The sequence below is a fragment of the Podarcis tiliguerta genome (assembly GCF_965153285.1).
Source record: "Podarcis tiliguerta genome assembly, chromosome: 1".
In the NCBI taxonomy this organism is placed as follows: domain Eukaryota; kingdom Metazoa; phylum Chordata; class Lepidosauria; order Squamata; family Lacertidae; genus Podarcis; species Podarcis tiliguerta.
The window spans coordinates 22,145,406-22,173,117 of record NC_139534.1 but is presented as its reverse complement, the minus strand read 5'-3'; the positions used below and the strand labels follow the sequence as shown (position 1 = coordinate 22,173,117).

The 27,712-nt window shown below is 42.7% G+C and overlaps 1 protein-coding gene across 3 annotated transcripts in view; it reads left to right on the top strand.

The window, feature by feature from the left end:
* CHN1 (chimerin 1) overlaps positions 1-27,712 on the top strand; it is a 103,796-nt gene that overhangs the window by 63,296 nt on the left and 12,788 nt on the right. For all 3 annotated transcript variants that reach the window (XM_083411293.1, XM_083411294.1, XM_083411295.1), the window contains 2 exons: positions 8,013-8,090; positions 23,218-23,302. In XM_083411293.1, coding sequence (XP_083267419.1) covers positions 8,013-8,090; positions 23,218-23,302 — 163 coding nt within the window. The remainder of the gene's footprint in view (positions 1-8,012; positions 8,091-23,217; positions 23,303-27,712) is intronic.

Here is a 27,712-nt window from a genome sequence, read left to right as displayed (position 1 = left end):
TATATATACTTAAAATGTTACTGAAGAGCACTGTGTTTTCTAGTGCTCTAGTAGGATATTTCAAATTTTTTTTTTCTCATATTAAAATGATTATGATAACCAAAAACATGAAAAAGGCTATTATAAATTTAAAAAAACAGCCCAGGCTCTGAAATGGAACAGAAGATCGTTACAAATATACAAGACGTATTGTTCCTTCTAATTCTGTTGTTGCTATCATTCAAAAATAATAAATTCCATTAGTAACGCCTTTCTAAAGAATCCCCAGCAATGACACAGTTGGGTTTTGCCAAAGAAAGTACAGTATAAGCACTGTGGGGGTTGCAAGTATGTGTGTATTCTGGCCTATATGAATGGCAATTTGCAAGCCTGTTCTTGTAGTAGTATGTATGCTCAATTAGCCATATACCATTGTTGTAAGGTAATGACTGGACAAAACAAATAGAAAGCAAAGGAAAATAATACTTAACACAAAGCCACAGGAGAAAAGAGCAACACAGTGATTTAGCCTCTGATATACGTTGGCGATGTGGTCTAAACCACAGAGCCTAGGACTTGCCGATCAGAAGGTCAGCTGTTCGAATCCCCGCGACAGGGTGAGCTCCCGTTGCTCGGTCCCTGCTCCTGCCAACCTAGCAGTTCGAAAGTACGTCAAAGTGCCAAGTAGATAAATAGGTACCACTCTGGCAGGAAGGTAAACGGCGTTTCAGTGCGCTGCTCTGGTTCGCCAGAAGTGGCTTTGTCATGCCGGCCACATGACCCGGAAGCTGTACGCCGGCTCCCTCGGCCAATAAAGCGAGATGAGTGCAGCAACCCCAGAGTCATCCACGACTGGACTTAACAGTCAGGGGTCCCTTTACCTTTTACCTTTATACATTGAATAGTATGGGGATTCATCCGCCATAGGTAACTTGTCAAACCTCCTTAGCAGCCAGTTATTTTCATCCTTGCAGTGAGTAAGTAATGAGACTATGTGAGAGTCTGCCCACACATTACAATGGCCCCCACATTGTCATCCGCAGAAACAGTTTCACCCGTATGGATCATGAGTCTAGGACGTTACTGTCTCTTATTAATAGATCATGCAATTCCTTGCTGCACCCAGGAACTAGAGGCGAATTTGTGAAGAAGGATCCTGACATTACTGAGGGACGTTGATCTAACTTTTGAAGGCAGTTGTGGACTTTGACTCTGTCTCATTGTCCCGTTGCTATTTATAAAAAGAACGATTGGGCAAAATCCTTCATTTCACCGTGTGATTTCTTGCCAATTTGAGGTATTGTTCCAAAGGAATAGCTATTGGCAAGGCTAGGTCATGTCATTGTAGGATGAAGATGATAGTTTAGCGACTCAATTTCACACAACGCTGAGAATGGATGCTTCTAAAGTGCTTTTACCTAGAAAAAAAAGGATATCTCTAGCTTAAAATGCTAAGTAGCTTTGTGAACTCACTAGAACAGCAATGGCTCAACAGCAAAATCATTTTAACAAAGTGTAAGTGTAATCTTTCACTGAATGACTTTAGCAAAATTTATATCATTGTGGTTTGCAGTTATTTTCCAGTAGACAAAGTGTTAAATTATTTGGGCAGAGATTTTAGTTAGTGATAGGCGAATGGCCACTTTGAAACGCTTTGGCCAGTCTGCAGTTTTCATTTACAGTTTCTGAACAGCTAGTTTGGATAACTTGCATCCAATTAAATCTGCAACAAATGATGTTTGTAGTAGCAAAATACACCAAATTCCTTCAGAGCTGAATCAGCCAAATGAACTGAAGAACTGCAAAATTAATACGTCAGATAAGACTTTTAACTTTCACATCCATGAGGATCAAGTTCATTCACATGCCTGTGGAGACAACAAAATATTATGGCTGGAGGTATGATGTTTTCACAGATAGGGCTAATGTATTGCTTGCTGGACATCCACAAAATTATATGTGTGAGAATCAAGAATTGTATGAGAAAATATATATTAGTATCGAGATATATCACTCTGGCATTTCTGGGCTTTTGGAAAATTTATGAAGATCGTCTTAAATTTGCAGTTTTACTTAACAGCAGCTGGATTTCAAAAATCCATTTTGAATTAAAAGATTGATTTTCCAGAATGGCTTTTGGCCAAGGTTGAATTGCTATGCAGATTCCTGTACAAACCACTAACTACTGCATCTGACTAGATGCAACTATTTTGTAGGCCCATAAGCATCTCCCATTTCCTTTTCCCAGTGCAGCTAGGGAGGAGCACCCTGATTGAGAGTAGACTCTCACAAAAAAGGGCACCCCATTTCACATTTCCACATATACCAGTGTTCTCCCCGTGCTCTTTATTTTGAGCACGATATCACTGACATATTATTATTATTATTATTATTATTATTATTATTATTATTATTTATTAAATTTATATACTGCCCTATACCCGCAGGCTTGAGGGTGGCTACAACAGAAAACCACAATATAAAAACACAAAATACACAATAGAAATAGAAACAACCCAATAAATTATAGTTCTGAACTGCTATAAAGTCATCTTATTTTGCATTCATTCCAAACTCTGTTCACACTTTGTAACCTAACTCCCAGGCAGGTCAGTTGTTTTCTAGACCAACTTCAAGAGAGTTTGAGAATGCAATTGAATATCAATGTCTCATCAGAAAATAAAGAAGTACACGTGAAGCAATTGACCACAGATATTTTACTAACAACAACAATTCAGTTTGTATAACAGCCTTTATCAAAAGATCCCTGGGCAATGTACAACATTAAGAAAACATTTTATGGAGCATCAGTAATAAAAACATAATAAAAAGGATAATAGACAGCATAATATGAAAAAAAAAATCATCATAACAACAGTGTAATAAGGTTTTGTGGCATACAGGCAACACTTTGTCCTGGTTTATCTTGTCCACAGGCAATTCAGCTGTGTAGGATTAGACCATATATTCAAATATGGAGTGTAGCCCAGTGCTTTCTCCGGGAAAATTTTGTTCTGAATATACAGTATTTGAATAGGTATTCAGTATTCTCATACAAAACAACTCGAATCTTATATTGGTTGGGTTGTGTTATTTGCCTGGGTATTATATAACTTCATAAATAATGTGGGTGATTTAGGTGTGGGTGATTTCTAAGTCTGCATGACTGTTTTTGGGTTTGTTTGGTTTTTTGGTGTGTTTTTTTTAAATCCCGCCAATGATCAAGGTAGCACTAATTTATGTAAGCTTTGTAACATTGTTCCATAGGTTTCTGTAGCAGAAAGTCACATGAGAATGGAAATTCATTAGTTTAAAACTACCTTTTCTGATTAAAATCTCTTTTTCATAATCATAGCTGTGAAGGGGTGACCTTTTCCTGTCAGGTAGTTTTTGTTCTGCTTTTTATTGGCGTTCTCTAGATTTAATTTTCCAGGATCCAGAAATCATTTTCTGCTAATGTGACCCTAAAGTGTAATTGAAAATAAATCAGGTTTTAAGAAATATAGGGAAAAGGGAAACTGACAAGTAGGAAATAAGCACGTCAAAATATAAACATGCTCTTTGCCATGGGAGGAAAGAAAAATATCAAAATGATTTATGTTAATACTTACAATTATTTATGATGTTTCAAGGATCTTGGAAGGTGCAGTCTTAATTATATAAGTGCAAAGTTGGTGGCTTGCTTATTTCTACTGGTAATTGAACTGGAAAATACTTTATTTTCCTAGACAGTCAATGCAGCTACAGGGAACCAGAGAAATCAATGGAGTTATGTTACTTGTTCCTATTACTTCCAGTGGGTCTACTTTTGAGTATAACCTACTTGGATACAACCCATTGCTTTACCATTGTAAACAAAGCCATGCCTTATTCTCCATGAGTGACTTTTTCAATCCCCTTGCCTTAGAAATAAATCCATAGGGACAGCTGCTTGATGGAAGTTTGTAGCACAAGTGGCATTTTTAAAATTTTATGTGGAGATTATGATGATCCAGGAAGACAAGCTTCTTTCATAGCTATTCCACCACCACCACCACCTATTTTGGCATAAATAGCAGGTTTCCTCAACCTTGGGCCTCCAGATGTTTTGAGACTACAATTCCCATCATCGCTGACCACTGGTCCTGCTAGCTAGGGATCATGGGAGTTGTAGGCCAAAAACATCTGGAGGGCCAATGTTGAGGAAGCCTGCATAAATAGCTTGTCCTGTCAGCCATTTTCCCCCCCTGTGACCAAATATTCCCCACTCAGGTGTGAAATGAAACCTCTTCACTAGGGCTACAAGATAGAATAACTTCTTTAAAAATTAAATAAAGCATGCACTGATTAACAAGACAGTAGATTTAAAAAGAGAAAACTACTATTTTAATACAAGTAACTATCAAAGCCACAGATAGCAAACGTTCTCTTAAAAAAATATTCCCCCAACTCTCATGCAGATGCCTTTCTAAGAGGATTCTTGCCGCAACACATCTGCATTGTCTCAAAGTTAACACCTAATACAAACTACCATATGTCCGGAATTTCCTGGACATAACCAGGATTCGTCCATTGAAAATAGTGTCCGGGTGGGATTTTCAAAAATCATTAAAAATGTCTAGAATAACCCAGGCATATGGCAGCTTATATTGGAAGTGTTGATATTTTGCCGATTTTCCTTTAAAAAAGAGAAAAAGCTTTAAAACAAGCTCAACAACTTTTGTGCCTGGATTTTCACTTTTTGAAATATGGCAGCCCTATCTAAGATTTATTCAAACCCAAATTAACCACAGTACAAAATCTGCACACCACGCATGAAACGAGAGTGGCTCATGTACACTTCAAGTCACTGCTTTTGTTAAAGAATAATGGGGAAATAATGAATGGGAAAGACTTGGACTCCTACTTCCCAAGTATTTTGCCATGAACAGTTGAGATGTAAAAATGCCATTCTCAGCTGATACAGGCTGTGTGCGTTTTGCATTCACGTATCAATTACTACGTACAAAATGCAAAGTAGCCTCGAGCATTGGATACAACATATAATGAGTTTCACAACACTAGTAGTGGGGAAGGAAAAATTAAATGCTGCTAGTTTATTGTTCACCTGAATGCTTCCACACGTGTTAATCATCCCACCCCTTCCTTTGTAAATATAGCTGTAGCATTAAATTTGAGAGCATGTTCCATGCCATACCATGTTACATGCCATATGATGGACTTGGCAGGTACTGTACATGCCTTTTATGCCTCTTGCAGTGAGCACAGAAGTATAAAAATCAGGCCCAGTCAATTTCATTTATTATTATTTATCATTTATTAAATTCGTATACCACTCTTCAGCTGTAAATCTTGCGGCGGTCCACAACATAAAAGATAAAAAAACACACAAAATGCATAATAAACACAAGAACAAAAACATTGAATTGCATTTGCCATTCTACTGCCCATTTGCCCAGTTTTGAGACAGTGATTAGGAGCTCCTGGCAATTCCTTTCTGTTTCAACCTCCCTGAACATTTTTGGTATCTTCAAGCCCTCACTGCTCATTCTAATTCTTGATCCATCAGTAGAGAGAGAGAAATGTCCTCTTATTCCTGCTCTCTAGTTCTTGTTTCTTAACCAGTTACTGATTCACATGAGAACGTTTTCTCTTACTTACTCCATCCTTGCTAAGTTTCTGGTGAGCAGTGTACAGTGGTACCTCAGGTTACATACGCTTCAGGTTACAGACGCTTCTGGTTACAGACTCCACTAACCCAGAAATCGTGCTTCAGGTTAAGAACTTTGCGTCAGGGTGAGAACAGAAATCATGCTCCGGTGGTGCGGCAGCAGCAGGAGGCCCCATTAGCTAAAGTGGTGCTTCAGGTTAAGAACAATTTCAGGTTAAGTACGGACCTCCGGAACGAATTAAGTACTTAACCTGAGGTACCGCTGTACTGTGGTACCTCGGGTTACAGACGCTTCAGGTTACAGACTTACCCAGAAATAGTACCTCGGGTTAAGAACTTTGCTTCAGGATGAGAACAGAAATCATGCGGCGGCAGTGGGAGGCCCCATTAGCTAAAGTGGTACCTCAGCTTAAGAACAGTTTCAGGTTAAGAACGGTCCTTCAGAACAAATTAAGTTCTTAACACGAGGTACCACTGTATTCCACTCTTAGCCTGTGGCATCTTGACTTTCACACACAGAAATACCACATTCCACACCTGGGAAGAGGGACTCAGAAGGTGAGCTCCCTTTCCAAAACGTTGGACCCTTCCGGAACATGAAAACTAAAGAGAACGGCCTCCACATCAAAGGATGGCGGCTTTGTCCAGTTTGCCAGGCCTCTCAAAGCAACCTCCAGCACTCATCCTAGTTTGATCATTCTAGTATAATTCTTACAATCAGTTGCCACAGTTCCATCAGTTGCTGGAAAAGGACATTGGGGGCATCCAGCTCAACCACTAATCCCATTTCAGTACCATCGCCCCAACTCATTTGGATACAGTGGGGAATCATTACACAAGATGTAAGATGTTGGTGGAGAGGAAGGTGATGGTGACAGCCTTTTAAGAAAAAAGGGGCTGAGCAAAGTAGACGGCAAGTGCAAAAGAAAAGGCATTTTGTGTTACCGTGAAATTGTTGTAAAAAGGTAAAGGGAGGTGCATGTGAGAATAAAGGTAAAGGGACCCCTGACCATTAGGTCCAGTCGTGACCGACTCTGGGGTTGCGGCGCTCATCTTGCTTTATTGGCCAAGGGAGCCGGCGTACAGCTTCCGGGTCATGTGGCCAGCATAACTAAGCCGCTTCTGGGGAACCAGAGCAGCGCACGGAAACACTGTTTACCTTCCTGCCAGAGTGGTACCTATTTATCTACTTGCACTTTGCCGTGCTTTCAAACTGCTAGGTTGGCAGGGGCAGGGACCGAGCAGCGGGAGCTCACCCCGTCGTGGGGATTCGAACCGCCGACCTTCTGATTGGCATGTCCTAGGCTGTGGTTTAACCCACAGTGCCACCCGTGTCCCTGCATGTGAGAATAGTCATGAGCAATAGGATTAGTGTTCATCTGTCTCCATCATCCATGTAATATGGAGCTTTCCTTCCTTTCCTGCTTGCACTACATTTCCAGGCATTAAAACTGAAGAGCAATCTCCTTAGTTTTTAAATGGCAGAGATGCCATTTTGCAATGATGCATGACTCATTCATTGCTCATTATCTTCCTGCTGATTTTTTTTTTCTCTTGAGCCAGCAAGAAAGTCTCCTGTGGGAGGGGGGATGAGTGAGCCTGAGCACCACGCTGCTTAAATTCTATTGCCAGCTCTTCGTTGGTTGCATGCCATCTAAATCTAACCAATCAGATTCATTGCTGAAGGCTAAAGCCCGCCCCCTCCTCCCTCTCCTTGCTAGACTGAGGTTAGCAGAGTGTCTGTTAACTGGAAACTGATTATATGCAGTATGTGAGCATCTTTTGATACAAAATGGTCATCAGTATGGTTGAATAGGGAAGAAAAGAGTCTAGAAAACTGCCTCTTCTGCATTCACTGCATAGGTTTCTAAATGGATGAAGACATTCCGGGATTTCTTTTGTTAACAGGGACTCTGCTTTTGTTTACATTCAGACCCATAAGTTTTCAGGCTTGAATTAGAAAGCTTTTTTAAAAATACAAAAGCCCTCAAGAGAGAAGAAACCACAGCCAAACCAGATTTTTCTTTTAAAGTAAAATAGTAACTGCATCAATGATGCCCATCTTCAGCTCAGTTTAGGCTTCAGGATAATAATGCTGCCTTTGTTTAACTCAAATTGAGATCGGTGCAAAGTTCTTGTTTTTATTTTATTTTTGGTGTTTGGGTTTTTTGGTTCTTGGTTTCGGTTTCCGCCTGCCAGTTCTTCCAAAATGCCATCCAAAGAGTCTTGGTCAGGGCAAAAAGCTAATAGATCTGCCGTTCACAACTCCAAACAGGAGAGCCGTCAAAGAGATTTATTGATGGCAGCCTTGGGAATGCGGCTGGGCTTTCAAAAGTCATCTGTGACAATCTGGCAACCTCTTAAACTCTTTGCTTATTCGCAGCTGACATCACTTGTCAGAAGAGCAACTCTGAAAGAAAACGAACACATTCCAAAATATGAAAAGGTTCACAGTTTCAAGGTAAGAAGTTCACCTCTTTCATTATACCTATGCCTGGGCAGCTATTCCAGACTTGTTTGGGGCAGTTGGTTGTTTGTTTGTATGCCTGTGTGTTCCATTCTGAAGCTAGGCAAAAATCACCCGAGCAGTATCACTTCAGTAAAGTAACATATTGCATGTAGAATTAATTTGATTAATTCCTAATCTTAACCCAGTAGTTGGGCGTGTATGTACAAGTAAAAAAAGTCTGGGGAAATATATTAGTTAAATTCTGGCTTTTAGTTCAGAGGTGCATAAAGATTTTGTGTGTGAGAGACTTGATCTTTGATCAAAGGATTTACTGATCTTATCTCTGTGCATTGCTATTAAATAGTGTTAGATGCCAGAAGCCTGCTTTTATTGCATCTGGGCAGAGCAGATGGTCTGCATTTTCCTGCTTCCTAGCTCATTTCTCTCCCTCCCCCCCCCCCCACGGACTCCTTCATTAATGAATTGACTGTGATGAAAAGAGCATGTTGTTACCATAGGGCTCTTAATGCTAGTGACTCTCAAAGACCCACACAGATTTCTTATGTAGCTTCTGAATATTATTATTATTTTTTATTATTACTCTTTTTTTAAAAAAAAACAACAACCATACAATTGTCTTCTTCACTATTTCTTGGGAACCCTTAAAATTATCTTCTTTAGACGTGTACACTGAGCTAATGATAGTTGCAGATAATTCATTACATCCCTCTGATTAAATGGGAGCTTTAATTAAAGTCTTGTAAACAGAATGAGCACTTACTCGTTGTCTTATTCCAAAAGAACAGAAACCGGTAGACCGCAGTAGGTTTTATGTTAGAAAAGAGGTTGCCATTAGGGGTCAGAATAAAAATTTGACCCACACTCCTCCCGAAATAAAATATCGGTATTCCTTGTTTTTTGAAAGCAGTCACTGCTCAGATGCGCTGATCCAGTGATCAGTTTTAGGCATGGACGCTCCATTGCGTATACAAAGCTCACTCTTTGGGAATGCATTGCACACGTGTTCATTATGAATCAGAATACTTGTGTGCACACACCTGAATATACACGGAGCTCTGGACTGGAGACACATATGAACCCCGCTGCTGTGGTGCTTTATTTAAAGCCGAGCTGAAATCTAGAGAGCTAGTGAGGCACAATGGTTTCAGAGAAGGAGCTACAGATTGGCAAGTTCCTGGTTCTCGCCTTTGCCATGAACTCACTTGCTGGCTTCCAGACAAGCCACTCTCTCCCTATTTGCAATATGGATGGTAGTAATACTGACTCACAGCAGGTGGAGTCAGAATGGTGCCCTCCGGATGTTGTTGGACTCCATCAACCCCAATCAGCATGAGCAGTGGTCAGAGATGCTGCGAGTTGTAGTCCAGCAACTTCTAAAAAGGCAAAGGTAAAGGACCCCTGACAGTTAAGTCCAGTCGCGATCGACTCTGGGGTTGCGGTGCTCATCTCGCTTTACTGACCGAGGGAGCTGACATTTGACTGTTTTTCCGGGTCATGTGGCCAGCATGGCCAGAGCAGCGCATGGAAACGCCGTTTACCTTCCCGCCAGAGTGGTACTTATTTATCTACTTGCACTTCAACGTGCTTTTGAACTGCTAGGTTGGCAGGCCAGCAACGTCTATAGGGCACCATATAGGCCAGCCCTAGCCCTGCCTTATGGGATTCCAAGCCCTTCATATATATGATGTGCTTTGAATACTTGGGATTGACTGTAAGCATGGAGTTCCCAGTTGGCTTTATATACATGCCGCATTTATGTATGCAGTGTGTAATCAGGGCTTGCTGTCAGCGCCAATCAGCTGCTAAGGAGCAATTGGGAGCACGCAATAGGGCTCCTAATTGTTCCTTTGCAGTCACATCTTTATCTGGCATCACACATGCTGTCAGGTATAGTGCAGGTGGACATGGTTTGGGTGAAAGGCCTTGCGAGCCAAATGAGGCCTCCTGCTGGAACTAATGTGGCTTGAAGGCCAAGGTTCTCTGTCGCTGCTGTAAACCATAATTACGCTAAACTATGGTTTAAAGGTGAAAACACAGTGTGCTGCTCCACAGGTCTAAAATCATGGGCGCTTTGCTCCTTCCTGACTGCCAGGAGTTAATTCCTGTTTTGGGATCTGAATCCAGGTTTGTGGTTTGTTTCTCTCCAAACAAACAAACCACGAGCTGTAACCAAGAGGAAAGAAACTCTCCCAATTTTAGCCTGGTGTATGAGCAGGTTGTTCGCTCAACTTTAAACCATAGTTTTGCTTAACCATGGTTTAAAGTGCCGTGCAAATGTATGTCATTTCAGGGGCGGGAGCAGGATTTAATTTGGGAATAATTACCTGCATATTGCCCCAGTTTTATTCAGGAGATTTCTTTTTATGTCCCCTTGTGCTATACAGTTCTCTCCAAACCTGTAATTTGAGTCCTATGCCCAGTTGCATCTATATTCTGGATTAATTTTAAGTATGCACAATGTAAATTAAGATTGGTGGCAGATTTTATTAATTTCATGCTTCAGTCCTTGAAGCAAGCCCTGATACTGTCCCATTTGCTTCAGAGTAATACATTTCAGCAGGGACGCGGGTGGCGCTGTGGGTTAAAGCCTCAGCGCCTAGGGCTTGCCGATCGTAAGGTCGGCGGTTCGACTCCCCGTGGCGGGGTGCGCTCCCGCTGTTCGGTCCCAGCGCCTGCCAACCTAGCAGTTCGAAAGCACTCTCGGGTGCAAGTAGATAAATAGGGACCGCTTACTAGCGGGAAGGTAAACGGCGTTTTCCGTGTGCGGCTCTGGCTCGCCAGAGCAGCGATGTCATGCTGGCCACGTGACCCGGAAGTGTCTTCGGACAGCGCTGGCCCCCGGCCTCTTTGAGTGAGATGGGCGCACAACCCTAGAGTCTGTCAAGACTGGCCCGTACGGGCAGGGGTACCTTTACCTTTTAATACATTTCAGCATGAATGCTATAAGAATGTCCTTATCTCTATCAATATATTTGTCAGTTTCCAGGAAACATTTATATTGCAAGTGGCAAGAGCACCCAAATCCATTTTGCTTAAACAGCAGTTTGCTAGTTTACCCTGAATCTAAGTCCAGGCAGAGCACTGGGAAACCTGCCTCTGTTGAGCCGTCAATCATTTTACATTATACTTAAATGCATATTATACCTTGGTCCTTTAGCTTCTTGGTCTGGCTTATAACATTTTGAGCAGTTGTGTGTTTTTTAATGGTTAGAAATGTATTTAAATGGGAGATGAGAAACATATTGCAAAGAAGAAGAAAAAGAAGAAGCGTATCCTTGGCAACCAAGCGGCCTGCACTTGAAAAATAAAAATAAAGAGGAGTTTGAAGGATACTGCCTTTGGCAGATCTTCAGGGGAATGATGGGGAACAGGAGTACAGAATACCTCCCTTTGTGCCCTCCCCCATCACACTTGATACACAGGAGGCATTATCAAAAGACTGCCGTAGGTTAACTGCAGAGATTATAATTGCTCATAGACGAAAAGGCAGTCCCTAAGGTTTGGAGCTTAAAAATGAAGTCAACTTGCCCCCAGGGTATCAAAAAAAAAATTTTTTTTAAGAGCAGGCATTGAATTAAAAGCAAATAGCAAGGGGAATTTTGAACATAAATAAATAAAAGCAGGAGATGTCCTCTTAAATAATGCAAATTTCCCATGCCATTCTGAAAACAGAAACCTAATTTATATTAAATTGGATTCCTTGACAAAGTGGATAAAACAACAATGTTTAAACAAAGTGATTGGATTCTTCCATTTAGAAGCATTGAACCTCAGCTCTGGATTTAATGATCATCTATGATTGGCGTGACGTGGGTGGCGCTGTGGGTTAAAGCCTCAGCGCCTAGGACTTGCCGATCGAAAGGTCGGCGGTTCGAATCCCCGCGGCGGGGTGCGCTCCCGTCGTTCGGTCCCAGCGCCTGCCAACCTAGCAGTTCGAAAGCACCCTCGGGTGCAAGTAGATAAATAGGGACCGCTTACCAGCGGGAAGGTAAACGGCGTTCCGTGTGCGGCTCTGGCTCGCCAGAGCAGCAATGTCACGCTGGCCACGTGACCCGGAAGTGTCTTCGGACAGCGCTGGCTCCCGGCCTATAGAGTGAGATGAGCGCACAACCCTAGAGTCTGGCAAGACTGGCCCGTACGGGCAGGGGTACCTTTACCTTTACCTTTATGATTGGCGTGATTCCGTACATAGCTGTGGGACTCTAGTGGGCACACCAGACACTCAAAAGATACGATCTGGTTTAACTGTAATGGCCCTTCTCCATGACAAACTAGAAAAAGTTGTGTGAGAGTGCAGAGAAGTTCTTAACTTGTGGAACTGCAACTCCTGGACTTGCTAGGTTGGGAATAGGGGGTGGGATATTTCACTGGTGTTATATTGGAACTGAAGCAGGCATTGTGTGGAGGGGGAGGTCTGTTGTCCAGTTTGAGGTTTGTTCGTTTTCTTAAGTCTTCAAAGGCCCTGAAGAATTTTCAAAAAGCTAAGTATTTCTTCCAGTTGCATATCAAGAGCATTGCACTGGTTGTACCAACTAGAGAAACATGCTGGGTGCAAGCACAAATTGGGCTCAAGGTTATGTCAAACATTTACAGCTAGGAAACAAATTTAACCATGCATAGTGTTTTCTTTACTTGAAATAATTAGACATGTTTCCAAAGGGACAGATGGAAAGCGAGATACTGGCTTGATCAACGCCTTGTAGCAGAACTAAGTTTCTGGGTGTTTTTTTTAAAAAAAATTAACACAGTTTGAAACAGTAGACTGGTATAGGGGAGAGGGGCTTGTTCACCCTTTCCCCTCAAACCCCTTTCCAGCAAAAAGTTGCTCCTGAGCTGCATTTACCACTACAGCAAAAGTGATACAGGTACCCATGTCACTTCTGTCGCTGTGTTTGAAGTTGCTTGGAGAGCCCGGTTTTTGGTGGGAAAACAAGTTGAGGGATAACAGGTACAAAGACCCTTTCTCGCCTTCAAATTGCAGCTTCAGCAGCTGGGTTTTCCCAAGCAAATGTCTGTAAAAAGAATCACGGAACTATATGTAATGCAGGGCTCCGCTCTCTGTGAAGAGAAGGTTATCCTTTTCCAAGTCCTCGTTGGCTCTGGGCCAGACCTGCAGCCACTGAGTATTGGAAACATCTAATTCTGGCCAGCTCCTTCTGCAGTTTGCATGTCCTTTTAGATCACCACTCCTGAGGAAACACCATGCAGACCATCAAGCAGCTGGAGCAATATATTTGAATGCTAAGATCTTTTAATTTCAGGAGTGGTGCTGTCAAAGCTACCTAACCATTCTAGACTCGGCCCAGATTTTGTTTTTCACTTCCTAGAATAAGATGAGCAATGGGCGGGGGGATATTAACTCTGGTTTTAGATTTCTTTGTCTCCTGCATTTAAAATAGTGTTTAAGGCGGGCTGGAATACAACATTCTGTTAACTTCTGCCTGTGAAGCCTGCCTAGAAAATTGATGGATGAAATGGACCCATCTGCTCATGATGTCATTAGCTGATGACATGCTGGTACAAAAGTTTAAATTTCTCGATGGAGCAGACCTGATGCACTCATTAAATATGAGCTTTATGTTCAAGCAGTTTTAATGCTGAGCAGGAAGCGTTTCCCTGCTGTCCCTACATTTCTACGAATGCTGGGTTAGTTGCGGTTGCTTGTTTTGATAGAGACATTTGCAGCGCAACATCTGATCTCTGTCACTTTCCTGTCCCAGTTCTTTAAAAAAATGTAAGGGTTCCCAGACAAGACAGAAGTACTGTTTTTGGGGGACAGGAGACGGGCGGATGTGGAGGACTGCCTGATCCTGAATGGGGTAATTGTGCCCCTGAAGGACCAGGTGCGCAGCCTGGGAGTCATTCTGGACTCACAGCTGTCCATGGAGGCGCAGGTCAACCAGGGCAGCTGTCTACCAGCTCCATCTGGTAGGCTGGTTGAGACCCTTCCTGCCCACAGACTGTCTCGCCTGAGTGCTGCATGCTCTAGTTATCTCCTGCTTGGACTACTGCAATGCGCTCTACGTGGGGCTACCTTTGAAGGTGACTCGGAAACTACAATTAATCCAGAATGTGGCAGCTAGACTGGTGACTGGGGGCGGCCACCGAGACCATGTAACGTTGGTCTTGAAAGACCTACATTGGCTCCCAGTACGTTTCCGAGCACAATTCAAAGTGTTGGTGTTGACCTTTAAAGCCCTAAACGGCCTTGGCCCAGTATATCTGAAGGAGCGTCTCCACCCCCATCGTTCTGCTGGGACGCTGAGTCCAGCGCCGAGGGCCTTCTGGCAGTTCCCTTCCTGTGAGAAGTGAGGTTACAGGGAACCAGGCAGAGGGCCTTCTCAATAGTGGCGCCCGCCCTGTGGAACGCCCTCCCATCAGATGTCAAAGAGATAAACAACCACCTGACATTCAGAAGACATCTTAAGGCAGCCCTGTTCAGGGAAGTTTTTAATGTATGACATATTAGTGTATTTTTTGTCTTTGTGGAAGCCGCCCAGAGTGGCTGGGGAAACCCAGCCAGATGGGCGGGGTACAAATAATAAATTATTATTATTATTATTATTATTATTATTATTATTATTATAAAACCTACATCTTAGGAAGTGGCTAGAAGGCAACCTGGTTGCATTTAGGCTTAAACTCTGTGCCTACCACTTCTAACCTTCAGCATTTCATTAGTGTTATATGCATAATGCAGAAGTCGCATACCCCACTGCTTTCTCTGTGTTTCAAAACATTTAAGGCTATGAAAATAGGCTCCCTAGCCCCCCTCCCTGCCCAGTTAATAGGAACTTGTGTGTGTATATATTTCCTAGGCAAATCGAGCTTTGACACATTGCTGCTTGCGAGTCTTCCGCCTTGGCACATGCATGGCCTGAGGAGCTGAGCAGCTCCCCTATGTGATGAAGTGTAGAAGGACTCTAATGAGGCAGCCTAGGCGTTTGCCTCAAGGACTTGATATGGTGTGTCACAGCCTCTTATCATCAGCAGCTTTTCCTCCAAATTAGCTGGAGCATCATGGCCAGGCTAGTTCCTTTCATTTGCAGCTTTGTACAGTCGTCTTGTGCATTTCTATATCTAGCCAATAAGTTTCGCTCTTGCTCCTGTTTTCAATGGGCTTGCCATTTTTTTTTTACTGTAAAAGCAATAGGTACCCTACAGTAGAATCTATATCTATATAGGCTGGGCTGTGCAGTAGATACTAATTTTAAAACCACCCCTTTATCCCTGAAAGAAAAATAGTGTGCGTTCCATTGTCTTCCACTTCCTGTACTGGTTTAGCAGTAGCCTCACTGCAATACAATTTCCACTTGTTCACATTCCTGCTGACACATTTAATACCCACAGGGAAGTGAAACAAGTCACCGCCGAACCTCTGGCTGGGAAATGAGTGAGGGCTGTAAAGAATGTTTGGCTACTCGACATTCGAGTCTACGCTGCCCTTGCTGATAAAACAATGCTATTTATACGCTGCAGCAAAGGATGCTGGAGTGCCCCAGTGCAAAATGTCCCCGTTGTCCTCTGAAGTCCTGGACAAAGTTGCTGGCTGAAATTCAGGGCAGGCTCGATACTTGAGCAACTTCAGCATTGTCTGAAAGACAGCAGGCAGAGCGTAAAGTCTTCTCAGTGACCTTGTCACGTTGAAGGAAACTGCTACTGCAGAACATCCATTGCTTTCAACCTTGATTGCCTAAATCTCCTGAATGGCCAACTTTTTTATATCTTTTGTTCCTTCTCTACAAGCCAAAGAGGTCCCATGCATATGCATGTATGCCACTGGTTTGGATATCTTCACCAGGCCACTCAAAAAAAAAAAAAATCCCTATTGAGATTCATACTTTACCAGCCATCATCTCTGATATTACAGTGGTACCTCAGGTTACATACGCTTCAGGTTACAGACTCCGCTAACCCAGAAATAATGCTTCAGGTTAAGAACTTTGCCTCAGGATGAGAACAGAAATCGTGCTGCGGCAGCAGTGGGAGGCCCCATTAGTTAAAGTGGTGCTTCAGGTAAAGAACAGTTTCAGGTTAAGAACGGACCTCCAGAACGAAGTAACTACTTAACCCGAGGTACCACTATACTACATTTATTCTATTTCTTCAAGATTTTGCCAAGTGCCCTTTGGTCTTTTCATCTTTATCCTCCTCTCTTTTCTCATCCATGAAACGAAAACGGTATTTTCCTCATGAAATGTTTTAACTAGATGGGTTCATATCATGCTTTCAGTACTTCTGGGATATTTATATGAGCAAAGGTATTGGTAAATGTTTTAAAACAAGTATCAGTAATTAAGATTAAGAAGAACCACCTTCCATTTATTTGCTTCTACGCTAAAAATGCACAGAAGAAAGTTAGGAGTGGACTTTGAGCTTCCCACCAAACAGCTGACCCTTGGTGGGGAACAGAATATTCTGGAAGCCTTCCCAGCATGTTAATATGCTTTGAACAGGCTGGCAGAAATCTCAGCCCACCCACCTTCTGCTCTGTGCCACGTTGCAGTTTATGCCACAACTAGCCCACCTGAGGCAGCCCAGCCTGGGAGGAAATCCCAAAATGGCAGCATTTGGTTTCAGAATGGCTGAAACAAAATTTTATTTAGCTTTCCCTTTCAAGCTCCTCTTGTAATACTAACCTGGCCCAGTTCTAATGCCGCGCAACCAGGGATTCCGGCGGTGCTGCAATCACAGGAGATATAGGGCTGGTATCCTCTTTATGTGTGCTGCCGCACATATGAAAGTAATTTGTCATCTCATGTCCTGGTTTGCTGCTCTTGATTTTTGCAATATACAAGGTACTAAACCTTCAAAGGTGATAATCTTATCTGACTAGCTGAAGGGAAAGCAACATCTTGACAGCATTCATAAGGTAGATGCTAGAGTTTTATCTCTCAGTGCTATCATTCAGTATGTGCTGTTGTTTGGCTCATTGGGTAAATGGTGTGGGCCTCACTTGTCCCATCCATGTATCGGTTTTTTAAAAAATCAGTGTCTTTGTGACATTGATCTTTCAGCAGCTGAATCAGAGTTAAGGGGCAGCTCTGTTAAATTCTGCATGAATGATTTATTATGATTATTATTACAGTGGTACCTCAGGTTACATACGCTTCAGGTTACAGACTCCGCTAACCCAGAAATAGTGCTTCGGGTTAAGAACTTTGCTTCAGGATGAGAACAGAATTCGTGCTCTGGCAGCACAGCGGCAGCAGGAGGCCCCATTAGCTAAAGTGGTGCTTCAGGTTAAGAACAGTTTCAGGTAAAGTACGGACCTCCGAAACGAATTAAGTACTTAACCTGAGGTACCACTGTATTCTTATTATTAGGCAAGCACAATGCTAGAAAGTCTACATAGACACTCTGGAGGATGAGGAACTAGTAGTTTCTTCTGCCTATTTCATTTCTTTGTTTGGATTTCACCCAGTCTTAATTGGGGGTGTAGAGGGAAGTCTCTGGCCCCATTTTCATCGCCATGCTCTGGAGCGTGCCACACATTAATAGGTTGTCTGGGGAGGAATTGTACTCAAATGCTGATGAATTTTCATGAGGACTCTTTTTTTAAGATCACGCTGATGTGGAAATGTGCAGAACTGAACTTGAGATTGGCAAAATGAGAAACTGAGAGAAATGGAAAATGGATTTGCACATCGCTCCTCAATATTGAATAACCATAAACTTTGGCTTCAGGTTAAAGGGCTTTCCATGGCAGAGGGCCATGTGTTCAGGGAGGCATTTGAACTCCATTATTTCTTCCTCTTTTTTAATTAAGCGTGTGGTATTGGCTTAATTCATTTATTTCCCTTATCTACCTTCTGATCTTTCTGTTCGTTAAATGGTTCCCCACCAAATGCGGCATTACAAGTCTTATCTTGTAAAATCTAGCATCTTATATTCTCTCAGTTTTAGCCAATGAAGAAGTATGGTTTGTTGGTATCTCTTACTGCAATCACAGCCAAGTAATACATGGAGATGCAAAGTGAAATCCTCATTAAACGGGCACAGCTCTGGGTTAATGAGGCTGCCCTCTCTAGCAATCACACTATTAATTTCTAAAACCTATAGAAAACTTAAGTCGCAAAAAGAAATATAGGCCTCTTTTAGGGGATGGTACTACTGAGACCTGTTAATAAGAACCCTTCCCTCTCTTTGCTATATGGGAAGCAGGATTAGATGCCTTATATCTCAGGCTTTGGGATGCGAGTGGTGCTGTGGGTTAAACCACAGAGCCTAGGACTTGCCGATCAGAAGGTCGGCAGTTCGAATCCCTGCGACGGGGTGAGCTCCCGTTGCTCGGTCCCTGCTCCTGCCAACCTAGCAGTTCGAAAGCATGTCAAAGTGCAAGTAGATAAATAGGTAGCGCTCCAGCGGGAAGGTAAACGCCATTTCCGTGCGCTGCTCTGGTTTGCCAGAAGCAGCTTAGTCATGCTGGCCACATGACCCGGAAGCTGTACGCCGGCTCTCTTGGCCAATAAAGCGAGATGAGCGCCACAACCCCAGAGTCGGCCACGACTGGACCTAATGGTCGGGGGTCGCTTTACCTTTACTTATCTCAGGCTTTATGACTGGGACATTGAAAACTATCAGAAGTCTGTATTCACTGGGACTCCTCCATAAGTGGTTTGTGGAACAGGGGCTTCGAAACTGCATTCTGTACTTCAAAAGGGCAGCAGCTTAGCCAATATGCAGCTGGTTTTGATCATTATATATTATATACATTTTACATTATGTACATTAAAGAAAAGAAACAAGCTGTTTCCTCTGTGTTTTGAGAAGTGAATCTTCCTGGAAAATCTTGGGTGGATTTTTTTGTCTGCCACGTGTTGTTTTTTTAAGGAGAAGAAAAGTAATCCTGTAATGTCAGTCAGTACCACAGGAATTCAAGTGCTGCTCTGCCACATACTGAGTAGAATATGCTGTTGAAAACGACCCAGGTTTTTTGGTGGCTTTATAAACTGGGGGTGGGGGGGAACCACCCCAGAATGTTGTTATGACCATCCTTTTTGCACTTATGGACTCCTATTTGCAGGATTGCAGCTTTTGATTGGCCACCTAAAGCTCCGCTAGCTTGAAATATAGAATTTTTATTTATTTGCATGTGTTAATCTCCTCTTAACTTGGTCCTCTAGATCAGCATTTCCCAACCTTGGGCCTCCAGCTGTTTTTGGACTACAACTCCCATAATCCTCAGCTAGCAAGACCAGTGGTCAGGGATGATGGGAATTGTAGTTCAAAAACAGCTGGAGGCCCAAGGTTGGGAAACACTGCTCTAGATGACTAGAATTGTGGAGTCTAATCGCCATTCTAGCATCCTGCCTCTGCCTTCGTCCTTATTTGGTTTTATCAGAGGAGATCAGTGGGTGGTGTTGCCTGGCAACTGCCAGCAGGGGAAGACTTGCTTCGCCATGAGCGGGTTCCAGCTGCTCATCCCCACCTCCTTGCCTCAGAGGCTATTGCTCAGAGAACCTCTGCCCAAGACGTGGGCAATTTCCTAAGAATCATAGAATCATAGAGTTGGAAGAGACCACAAGGGCCATCGAGTCCAACCCCCTGCCAAGCAGGAAACACCATCAGAGCACTCCTGACATATGATTGTCAAGCCTCTGCTTAAAGACCTCCAAAGAAGGAGACTCCACCACACTCCTTGGCAGCAAATTCCACTGTCAAACAGCTCTTACTGTCAGGAAGTTCTTCCTAATGTTTAGGTGGAATCTTCTTTCTTGTAGTTTGGATCCATTGCTCCGTGTCCGCTTCTCTGGAGCAGCAGAAAACAACCTTTCTCCCTCCTCTATGTGACATCCTTTTATATATTTGAACATGGCTATCATATCACCCCTTAACCTCCTCTTCTCCAGGCTAAACATGCCCAGCTCCCTTAGCCGTTCCTCATAAGGCATCGTTTCCAGGCCTTTGACCATTTTGGTTGCCCTCACGTTCCAGTTTGTCAGTGTCCTTCTTGAACTGTGGTGCCCAGAGCTGGACACAGTACTCCAGGTGAGGTCTGACCGGAGCAGAATACAGTGGCACTATTACTTCCCTTGATCTAGATGCTATACTCCTATTGATGCAGCCCAGAATTGCATTGGCTTTTTTAGCTGCCGCGTCACACTGTTGGCTCATGTCAAGTTTGTGGTCAACCAAGACTCCTAGATCCTTTTCACATGTACTGCTCTTAAGCCAGGTGTCACCCATCTTGTATTTGTGCCTCTCATTTGGTGGCGACCAAAGAGCAACACAAGAGAAGACTAAGAACGCAGGTGGGAAATGCCACCTGAATAATCCTGACACCCGTCGGAACACAATTTGGACCAAATTGAGTTATACATGGAGAAGACCCTCTGGTTTCAATGTCTTCTCTTTCATTGCCTAGTTGGATGCAACCCAATGTTATTTCTGTTCCTGGTACCAGATCTGAATGTAATTTTCATTGTGTGAATCTTTGGTAAGCACATGACTTCCCGCAAAGAATTCTGTGAACCCCGCAATAACCAGCAGCCCTAGCAAACTACGGTTCCCAGGATTCCTCGGGAGAAACAATGTGCTTTTAATGTGCATTAATTTATGGTGCAGATGTGCGCTGCCTTGGAGCTATAAAGCAGTCTTCTAAATCAATAAATTTAAGTAGTTGGATAATAGTTGCAAACGGTAGTTTCTTTTTATTTATTTTCCTATGCAGTGGTACCTCGGGTTACATACGCTTCAGGTTACAGACTCTGCTAACCCAGAAATAGTACCTCGGGTTAAGAACTTTGCCTCAGGATGAGAACAGAAATTGTGCGGTGGCAGCGGGAGGCCCCATTAGCTAAAGTGGTGCTTCAGGTTAAGAACAGTTTCAGGTTAAGAACGGACCTCCGGAACAAATTAAGTACTTAACCCGAGGTACCACTGTATATATCAGCCCAGTAACATGTTCTCTGGGCGAATGATAGAAAATTCAAAGAACAAAACACAATATTAAAGTAGAAAGCAGCATGTTTTATATTACCCTGGAGCAGAAGAGCCATAGCTTACTGGTAGAAGCTGACTTTGCAAGCAGGTTCAATCCCCAGCATCCCCTAGTTAAAATTTATTAGGTAAACAGGTGAGGGGAAAGACCCTCTGTCTGTGACATGGAAGTGCTGATGCCGATCAGAGTAGACAGATCTGGATGAGATTGAGCAAAGCAGTCTAAACTGGTATAAGGCTGTTTCCAACGAAAGATGGAAATGACTAGAATTATGGGTTCCTTTGACTTGCTAAATCCGCCAGTGGCCAGTAGGAGGCTAGACTCCATAGCTTAGACCATGGAGTTATTTAATCACATCTCATCTGAAGGCCTGATTTCCCAGGTGTAGAACCATCTCCAGTTCTCCATATAAGGACTTGGCTATAAATTGCATTCACCCTGTGGAAACAGGCCTGTCAAAGGAGAGTGTGTTCTTCCCATTTTGAATTCTGAAGGCTCCCACAGGACAGTCAGAGGAGGCTGGAGAGGGAAAAAATCACAACCATAGAGAAGGAGTTGGCTACTTTTCTCACCTTTAGTGGCTAACTTTCCCTAGAAATTGAGAGGAGGAACTTTAAGATTTCATGTTTTGGTACAATTGTTAAAGAAAGAGGTAGTTTTTTTTTCCTTCAGAATGATGGTGATGTTATAAGCTTTTCAGGACTGCAGCAAGTAAAAATAAATAGAAGCTTACCTATGCACAAAGAGATTCAAGGCTAATGATTAAAAACAACAACTCCTTAAATATCTTCCTGCAATCACATGAGCTAATGTTGACTTGGTTATGATAGGCTTTGCGCTACACCACAATGTTCTTAGCATAGAAAATAATTAGTTTTGCTAACCAGTGTGGATTTTAAGTCTGTTAACTGTAAAAGCTGAATTTCAGTTTCTGCTTTATCTAGCAGAATAGCTAAATTAAATTTTTAAATAATCGATCAATCTGTTCCAGGAGAAATAGCTAAGAATCATTAAAGGCCGTGATCCAGCCTTTTTCTTTCCAGTGCTCAGGTTGCATTTCTAGCTATTATCTGCTGTTATGTTGTTGTTGTTTTGCCACTGTACACTGTCTTGAGTAATAGGCATTGCAGAAAGATAACTATAGAAAAATTAAAAATGAATGGGACAAGGATTGAGCATGCAATTCATATCCCACATGCAATGCGGGTGGTGCTAAATGGAGAAAAATGGCTGGCAATTGTACTATATGCATTTATATGCTATGACTTCTAGCGATACACTTGGTGCTCACTCTAGTTTCATCTTCCATTTAGAAACTGAGGACACCTTGTTCATCTTCGTGTGGACAGCCTTTGCCGGGAGGGAAGCAATGGGAGAGTGACTATGTTGATTTATCTGTATATCTTGGTGGTTTTCAACACCCATGAAGGAATTGGAAAGCTCTCTGTCCCCTGCTCCCTTTCAGATCTGATGGGCTATTATTATTTTTTCTTTAAAAGATTGGGGATGGGGATAACTTGATATTTCAACCCTTTGCTTCAGGGAAGAGAGGAAGGGGGTATTCTAGCTTTGACGAGTTGCTTGGTGGAGCAGGGTTTGCCTAGTTGGCACTGTTTGGTCAAGTCCCAGGCTTCTCACCAAGCCTGGAGCTGGAAGAGGGGGCAAGAATGCTTTGTCCACCTCCATAGCTTCAGAGTTGGGCAGGATAAAAAAGGTATGTTTCTCCAAAACTTCATAGCTCCACAGAAGTACAAAATGGATGTATTATATGTATACTACATAGAGCAAGTATCACGGCTTGGCAGAGTATCTCATTTTTGAAACGTGTGTCTAGCATCCCTAACCATCATCCACAAAGATTATTTATACCTCAAGCCTACAGCTTCACACAGAGGGGAAAACCTTTGGGGCAACCTTGTTCAGAACTGCCCTGAGGCTGAAAAGAACATCTCTTGCGGAGCCTGAAGCAGTCTTTTCCAGTTTGAATCTGTCTCTGTAAAAGTTTGCTTTTCTGGTATCTCGTACTATGTGGCAGTAGGTACAACATGGAAGCCAGGCTAATCAGAGAGACAGAAAGAGAGGGAGTGTGGGTCAGTGTACTTTTTTTTGGGGGGGGGGGGGAACGTACTTGCGAATCACTGCGCTCATCTGTTGACTTCTGCTTTTGTTTTTCAGGTTCACACTTTCAGAGGTCCACATTGGTGTGAATATTGTGCCAACTTTATGTGGGGCCTCATTGCTCAGGGAGTGAAATGCGCAGGTAACAACTGCTTGGGTCTTTTGTTTCTTTCTGACGCTGTGAATGTTTAGTAGGTTTTGCATTTCACAATGAAATGCGCTCCCTCAATCTTTACTGACTTCAGTTGTAAATAATGTTATGACTCCCATTGGCACGAGAAGTAACTGGATCAGCCTCTTATATTAATCAGAAAGTATATTGGTAATTTGGCACTCTGCCTTTTAACATAAAAAAGCAATAAAATGGAGGCTGAAACAATGCTAAAATCATCATAAAACAGCAGTAGGTGCAACAAAACTATAAATTATAAATTCTGAAAGTCAGAGTTTCTCCAGTTGGATATCATTATGTGTTGATAGCATCCAAGAGAGAAATGGCAGTGAAGATTCTGCAAAAGCAAACAAGCTTTAAGCTACAAAAATGTAGTCCAAGAAATCAGATTCAATAAAATATGTATATAGGTGAACATCACACAGTTGCAAGGAAAATCCCAAACTTTCAATACACGGTTGAATTTACTTCTTAGGGTGGTTGTCTGTCTATCACAAATTAGTGCCATATGAATGAATGGGTCAGCTTATGGGTGTCCAGTACACATTTGATTTGATTTAATATTTGTATTCCACTTTTCCAACAGCAAATGTTGAGCTCAAAGCAGCTCACAATAATTAAAATAGCACTAAAAGCCAAACAAACATTGCAATCACCACACATGAGCATACACAACATGTGTACATTGTTACACAAATGCCGAATAGTTTCTATGTCATGAATATATGTTTTCGGAGAGCCATGTTGGTGGAGGAATGTGAAAACATTAAAACACAAATCCATATACATGGATTTTTGTGAATAAAAGTATATAAACATTCTGTCCACTTCCAAATGGTGTCTTCTCCCTCGGAGCATAATAATGCTAAGACTGTATAGACAGGCATGCAGCGCTTCAGGGGGAATCCTGCTGTGGAAATAAACTCACTGTTCTTTAGATATACTGCTGTCTTAAACCAGATGAAGCCCAGAAAGTTTTCTTTTAATTCTTGCAAATAAAATGGCCTACATTTCTTATTTAAAATAAGATTCTAGCCATAGATATCAAAACATGTGGCGGATTCTTAGTTGAGGTTGTTATTCTAAAGTAAATCATGTTGAATTATTATGGTGGGCACAATCAAGACTTTTAAATCTCTCTGATTTCAACCAAAGAGTTAAATGCCGCTTCTCTTATCACTGAAATCAGTAGGACTTGCCTAGAGTGTTCATCTTTGGCTGGGTTGTGCCCAACATTAAAAAAAAAAATGTTTATAGACCAATATTAAATTACAGAGAGTACAAAGGAGAAGAAAACTGTCAGGGGCAGGCAGGTGTTTTTTTTTTTTTTTTGTGCACATGAAGTTGCTGTGAAGCTACCTAGTCTGAGATCAAGGCGGGCGAAGAATGTAATCAAGATTCAGAAACAGTTGCTTGCTGGAGGGCAACATCGAAAGAGCATAGGCCTACAGTTGCTCCTTCAAGGTCCTAGTTAGCATTCTGTGGTCAGGATCCAATCCTTAGAGCACCAAAATTGGAATGGGCGCTTATTAGTCATGTAAAAGCAATGTCAGCTATAAAGCAAGAAGACGAAAACTGTGTAAAATTCTTGAGTCCAGCTGTTTGTATTTTTGAGCAAAGTCCAATGAACAGAGCACACTCTGATTACTTTTGCAGTGTTGCATGTCAGCAGAAGTAGAGAAATAATGGGGCGGGGGGCGGGGGGGGGGTGGTGGAATGCTATGTGGAGATTTTTCCAGTAAGCACGTAGATTAATTTATAGCATGAGAGCTTGTCAATCCATTTTCTTCAGAGTAAATTTTATAATCAGTATCTTTTCAGCAGTGCGTGACATACCATGGCAACTAGCTTGCCCCTTCTCGCTAAGCTGGCATGTAGGTGGGTGGCTTGCCTCCCGCATGGCTACAGTTTATATAATGTTCTTTCACACACTGTGCATCGCCATCCACATTAAAATAATGTTTTAGGGCCAGATTTCACACACACACACAAACACACCAAGTCCTTGAGTGGGAGGAGGAAAATTAAAAGTGGCTTCCTGCTTTACCCTGAACAAAACACAGAACAAACTTCCTTCCTTATCGCCTTTAAATTTTCTTGAGCTTTGCATTTGCTTTGGGGGCTTGTACTATTCAAACTTAATGCATCCTCGCCTTGGGCCATCAAGCCAAGTGGCATAGGGCAGGGGTCAGCAACCTTTTCCAGCCGTGGGCCGGTCCACCGTACCTCAGACCATGTGGTGGACCGGACTATATTTTGAAGGGGGGGAAATACCATATTTTTCGCTCTATAAGACGCACCAGACCATAAGACGCACCTAGTTTTTGGAGGAGGAAAACAAGAAAAAATATATTCTGAATCTCAGAAGCCAGAACAGCAAGAGGGATCGCTGCGCAGTGAAAGCAGCGATCCGTCTTGCTGTTCTGGCTTCTGGGATAGCTGCGCAGCCTGCATTCGCTCCATAAGACGCACAGACATTTCCCCTTACTTTTTAGGAGGGAAAAAGTGAGTCTTATAGAGCAAAAAATACGGTAAATGAATTCCTATGCCCCACAAATAACCCAGAGATGCATTTTAAATAAAAACACACATTCTACTCGTGTAAAAACACGCTGATTCCTGGACTGTTCATGGGCCAGATTGAGACAGCGATTGGGCCGCATTGGGCCCCCGGGCCTTAGGTTGCCTACCCCTGGCATAGGGAAATCATTTCACAGCAGGTGTGTCTTTAGAGGGGAGGCTGAGCCCCAAGTCTTAGGTGTTAAGTCCCAGATCTTTTGTCCCTCCCCTTCTGTGAACTGGTTTCTTTTTTTAGTTTGTTTCAGGGTGACTAGACATGATACAAAGTGGAGTGCTCGTGAATTACTACTAATAATAATAATACCCCGCCCGCCCCAGCCAAAACCAGGCTCAGAGCGGCTAACATCAAATGTATAACACATTAACATAAAATCAGACAGTCAATTAAAATACACCCTAAAATCAGATCAGGATCAGACTAAAATCTAATCAGATGGCAACCAGCAGATTAGGGCTGGGGACCTTAAATGCTCATCAGGCCCAACTGTTTGTGCTGAACTTATATGTGAGAAAAATTGGGAGGCCACTTTCATGCAAGTTCTTATGAAAGGGGAGAGGGAGTCAGACTGAACCCAGACCAAAGGCCTGGTGGAACAGCTCTGTCTTGCAGGCCCTGCGGAAAGATGTCAAATCCCGAAGGGCCCTTGTCTCTTGTGACAGAGTGTTCCACCAGGCCGGGGCCACGGCTGAAAAGGCCTTGACCCTGGTCGAGGCCAGTCTAATCTCTTTGAGGCTTGGAACCTCCAAAATGTTATTATTTGCAGACCATAAGGTCCTCTGTGGGGCATACCAGGAGGTGCAGTCCCATAGGTGCAAGAGTCCTAGGCTGTATAGGGCTTTAAATGTTAAAAACAGCACCTTAAACCTGATCCTGTACTCCACCGGGAGCCAGTGCATCTGATATAGCACTGGATAAATGTGATGCTGCAGTGAGGACCCCGTAAGGAGTCTCGCCGCGGCATTTTGCACCCGCTGGAGTTTCTGAGACCTCAGCCACCTTCCCCCTTAATTTGTCCAGAGACAATTGTTCTCATTTTAATATGTCCCTAAATTAGCACTTCTTGCCAATAGATTGCAGGTGGAGCAGAGTGGCCAATCCATACTGGGCTCAGAAAATCTTGCTGGCACCCTATAGCCCAGAGTGTTTTTTTCCACTCTGAAAGTCAACCAAGCCTTGCATCTATTCATATAAATTAGTATATGCAAAAAATGTGTCATGGGCATATCCCCAAGTCTTTTAAAGTATTGAACAATGTCTCTGCTTCAAGGAATTGTTGTGCAGTCAAAAGGAGATGGACCCAAGTGCAATGCCCTGAGCATCTTGGAGGATGGGTGGGATGCAAGTGGGATAAATAAATGCTTGCATCTCAGTTGCTGTTGCATTGACACTAACTTGTGATGGATAGAACAAGTGAAACAGCATTACGAGGGCTAAGAAGGAGCTTGGCCAAAAGGCAGTTTCAAAGACAATACGTGTAACCGACTCAGAAGGAGGTTTAGCCTAAAGAGGAGATGAAAGCCTTAGAAACTGGGTAGCTCACGTTACCCCTGAAGGGCGTTAATGGTCTCCTCTAATTCCAGAGGAGCAATGAACGAAGGGAAGAGATGTTCTGTATCAGAGGGACGCAAGATTCCTTTGAGTAATGGTGCCTTCCAAGAGTGCAGGTCTATTACTGTGCCATGATTGATTGATTGGGATCATTCATTTAGATATGGCTTGTTGTAGGCTGTTTTGTGAGAGTGTTGTTCAGTTAAAAGAAACTATTTGCTTCAATAAATAGCCACATCATAGCATAAACG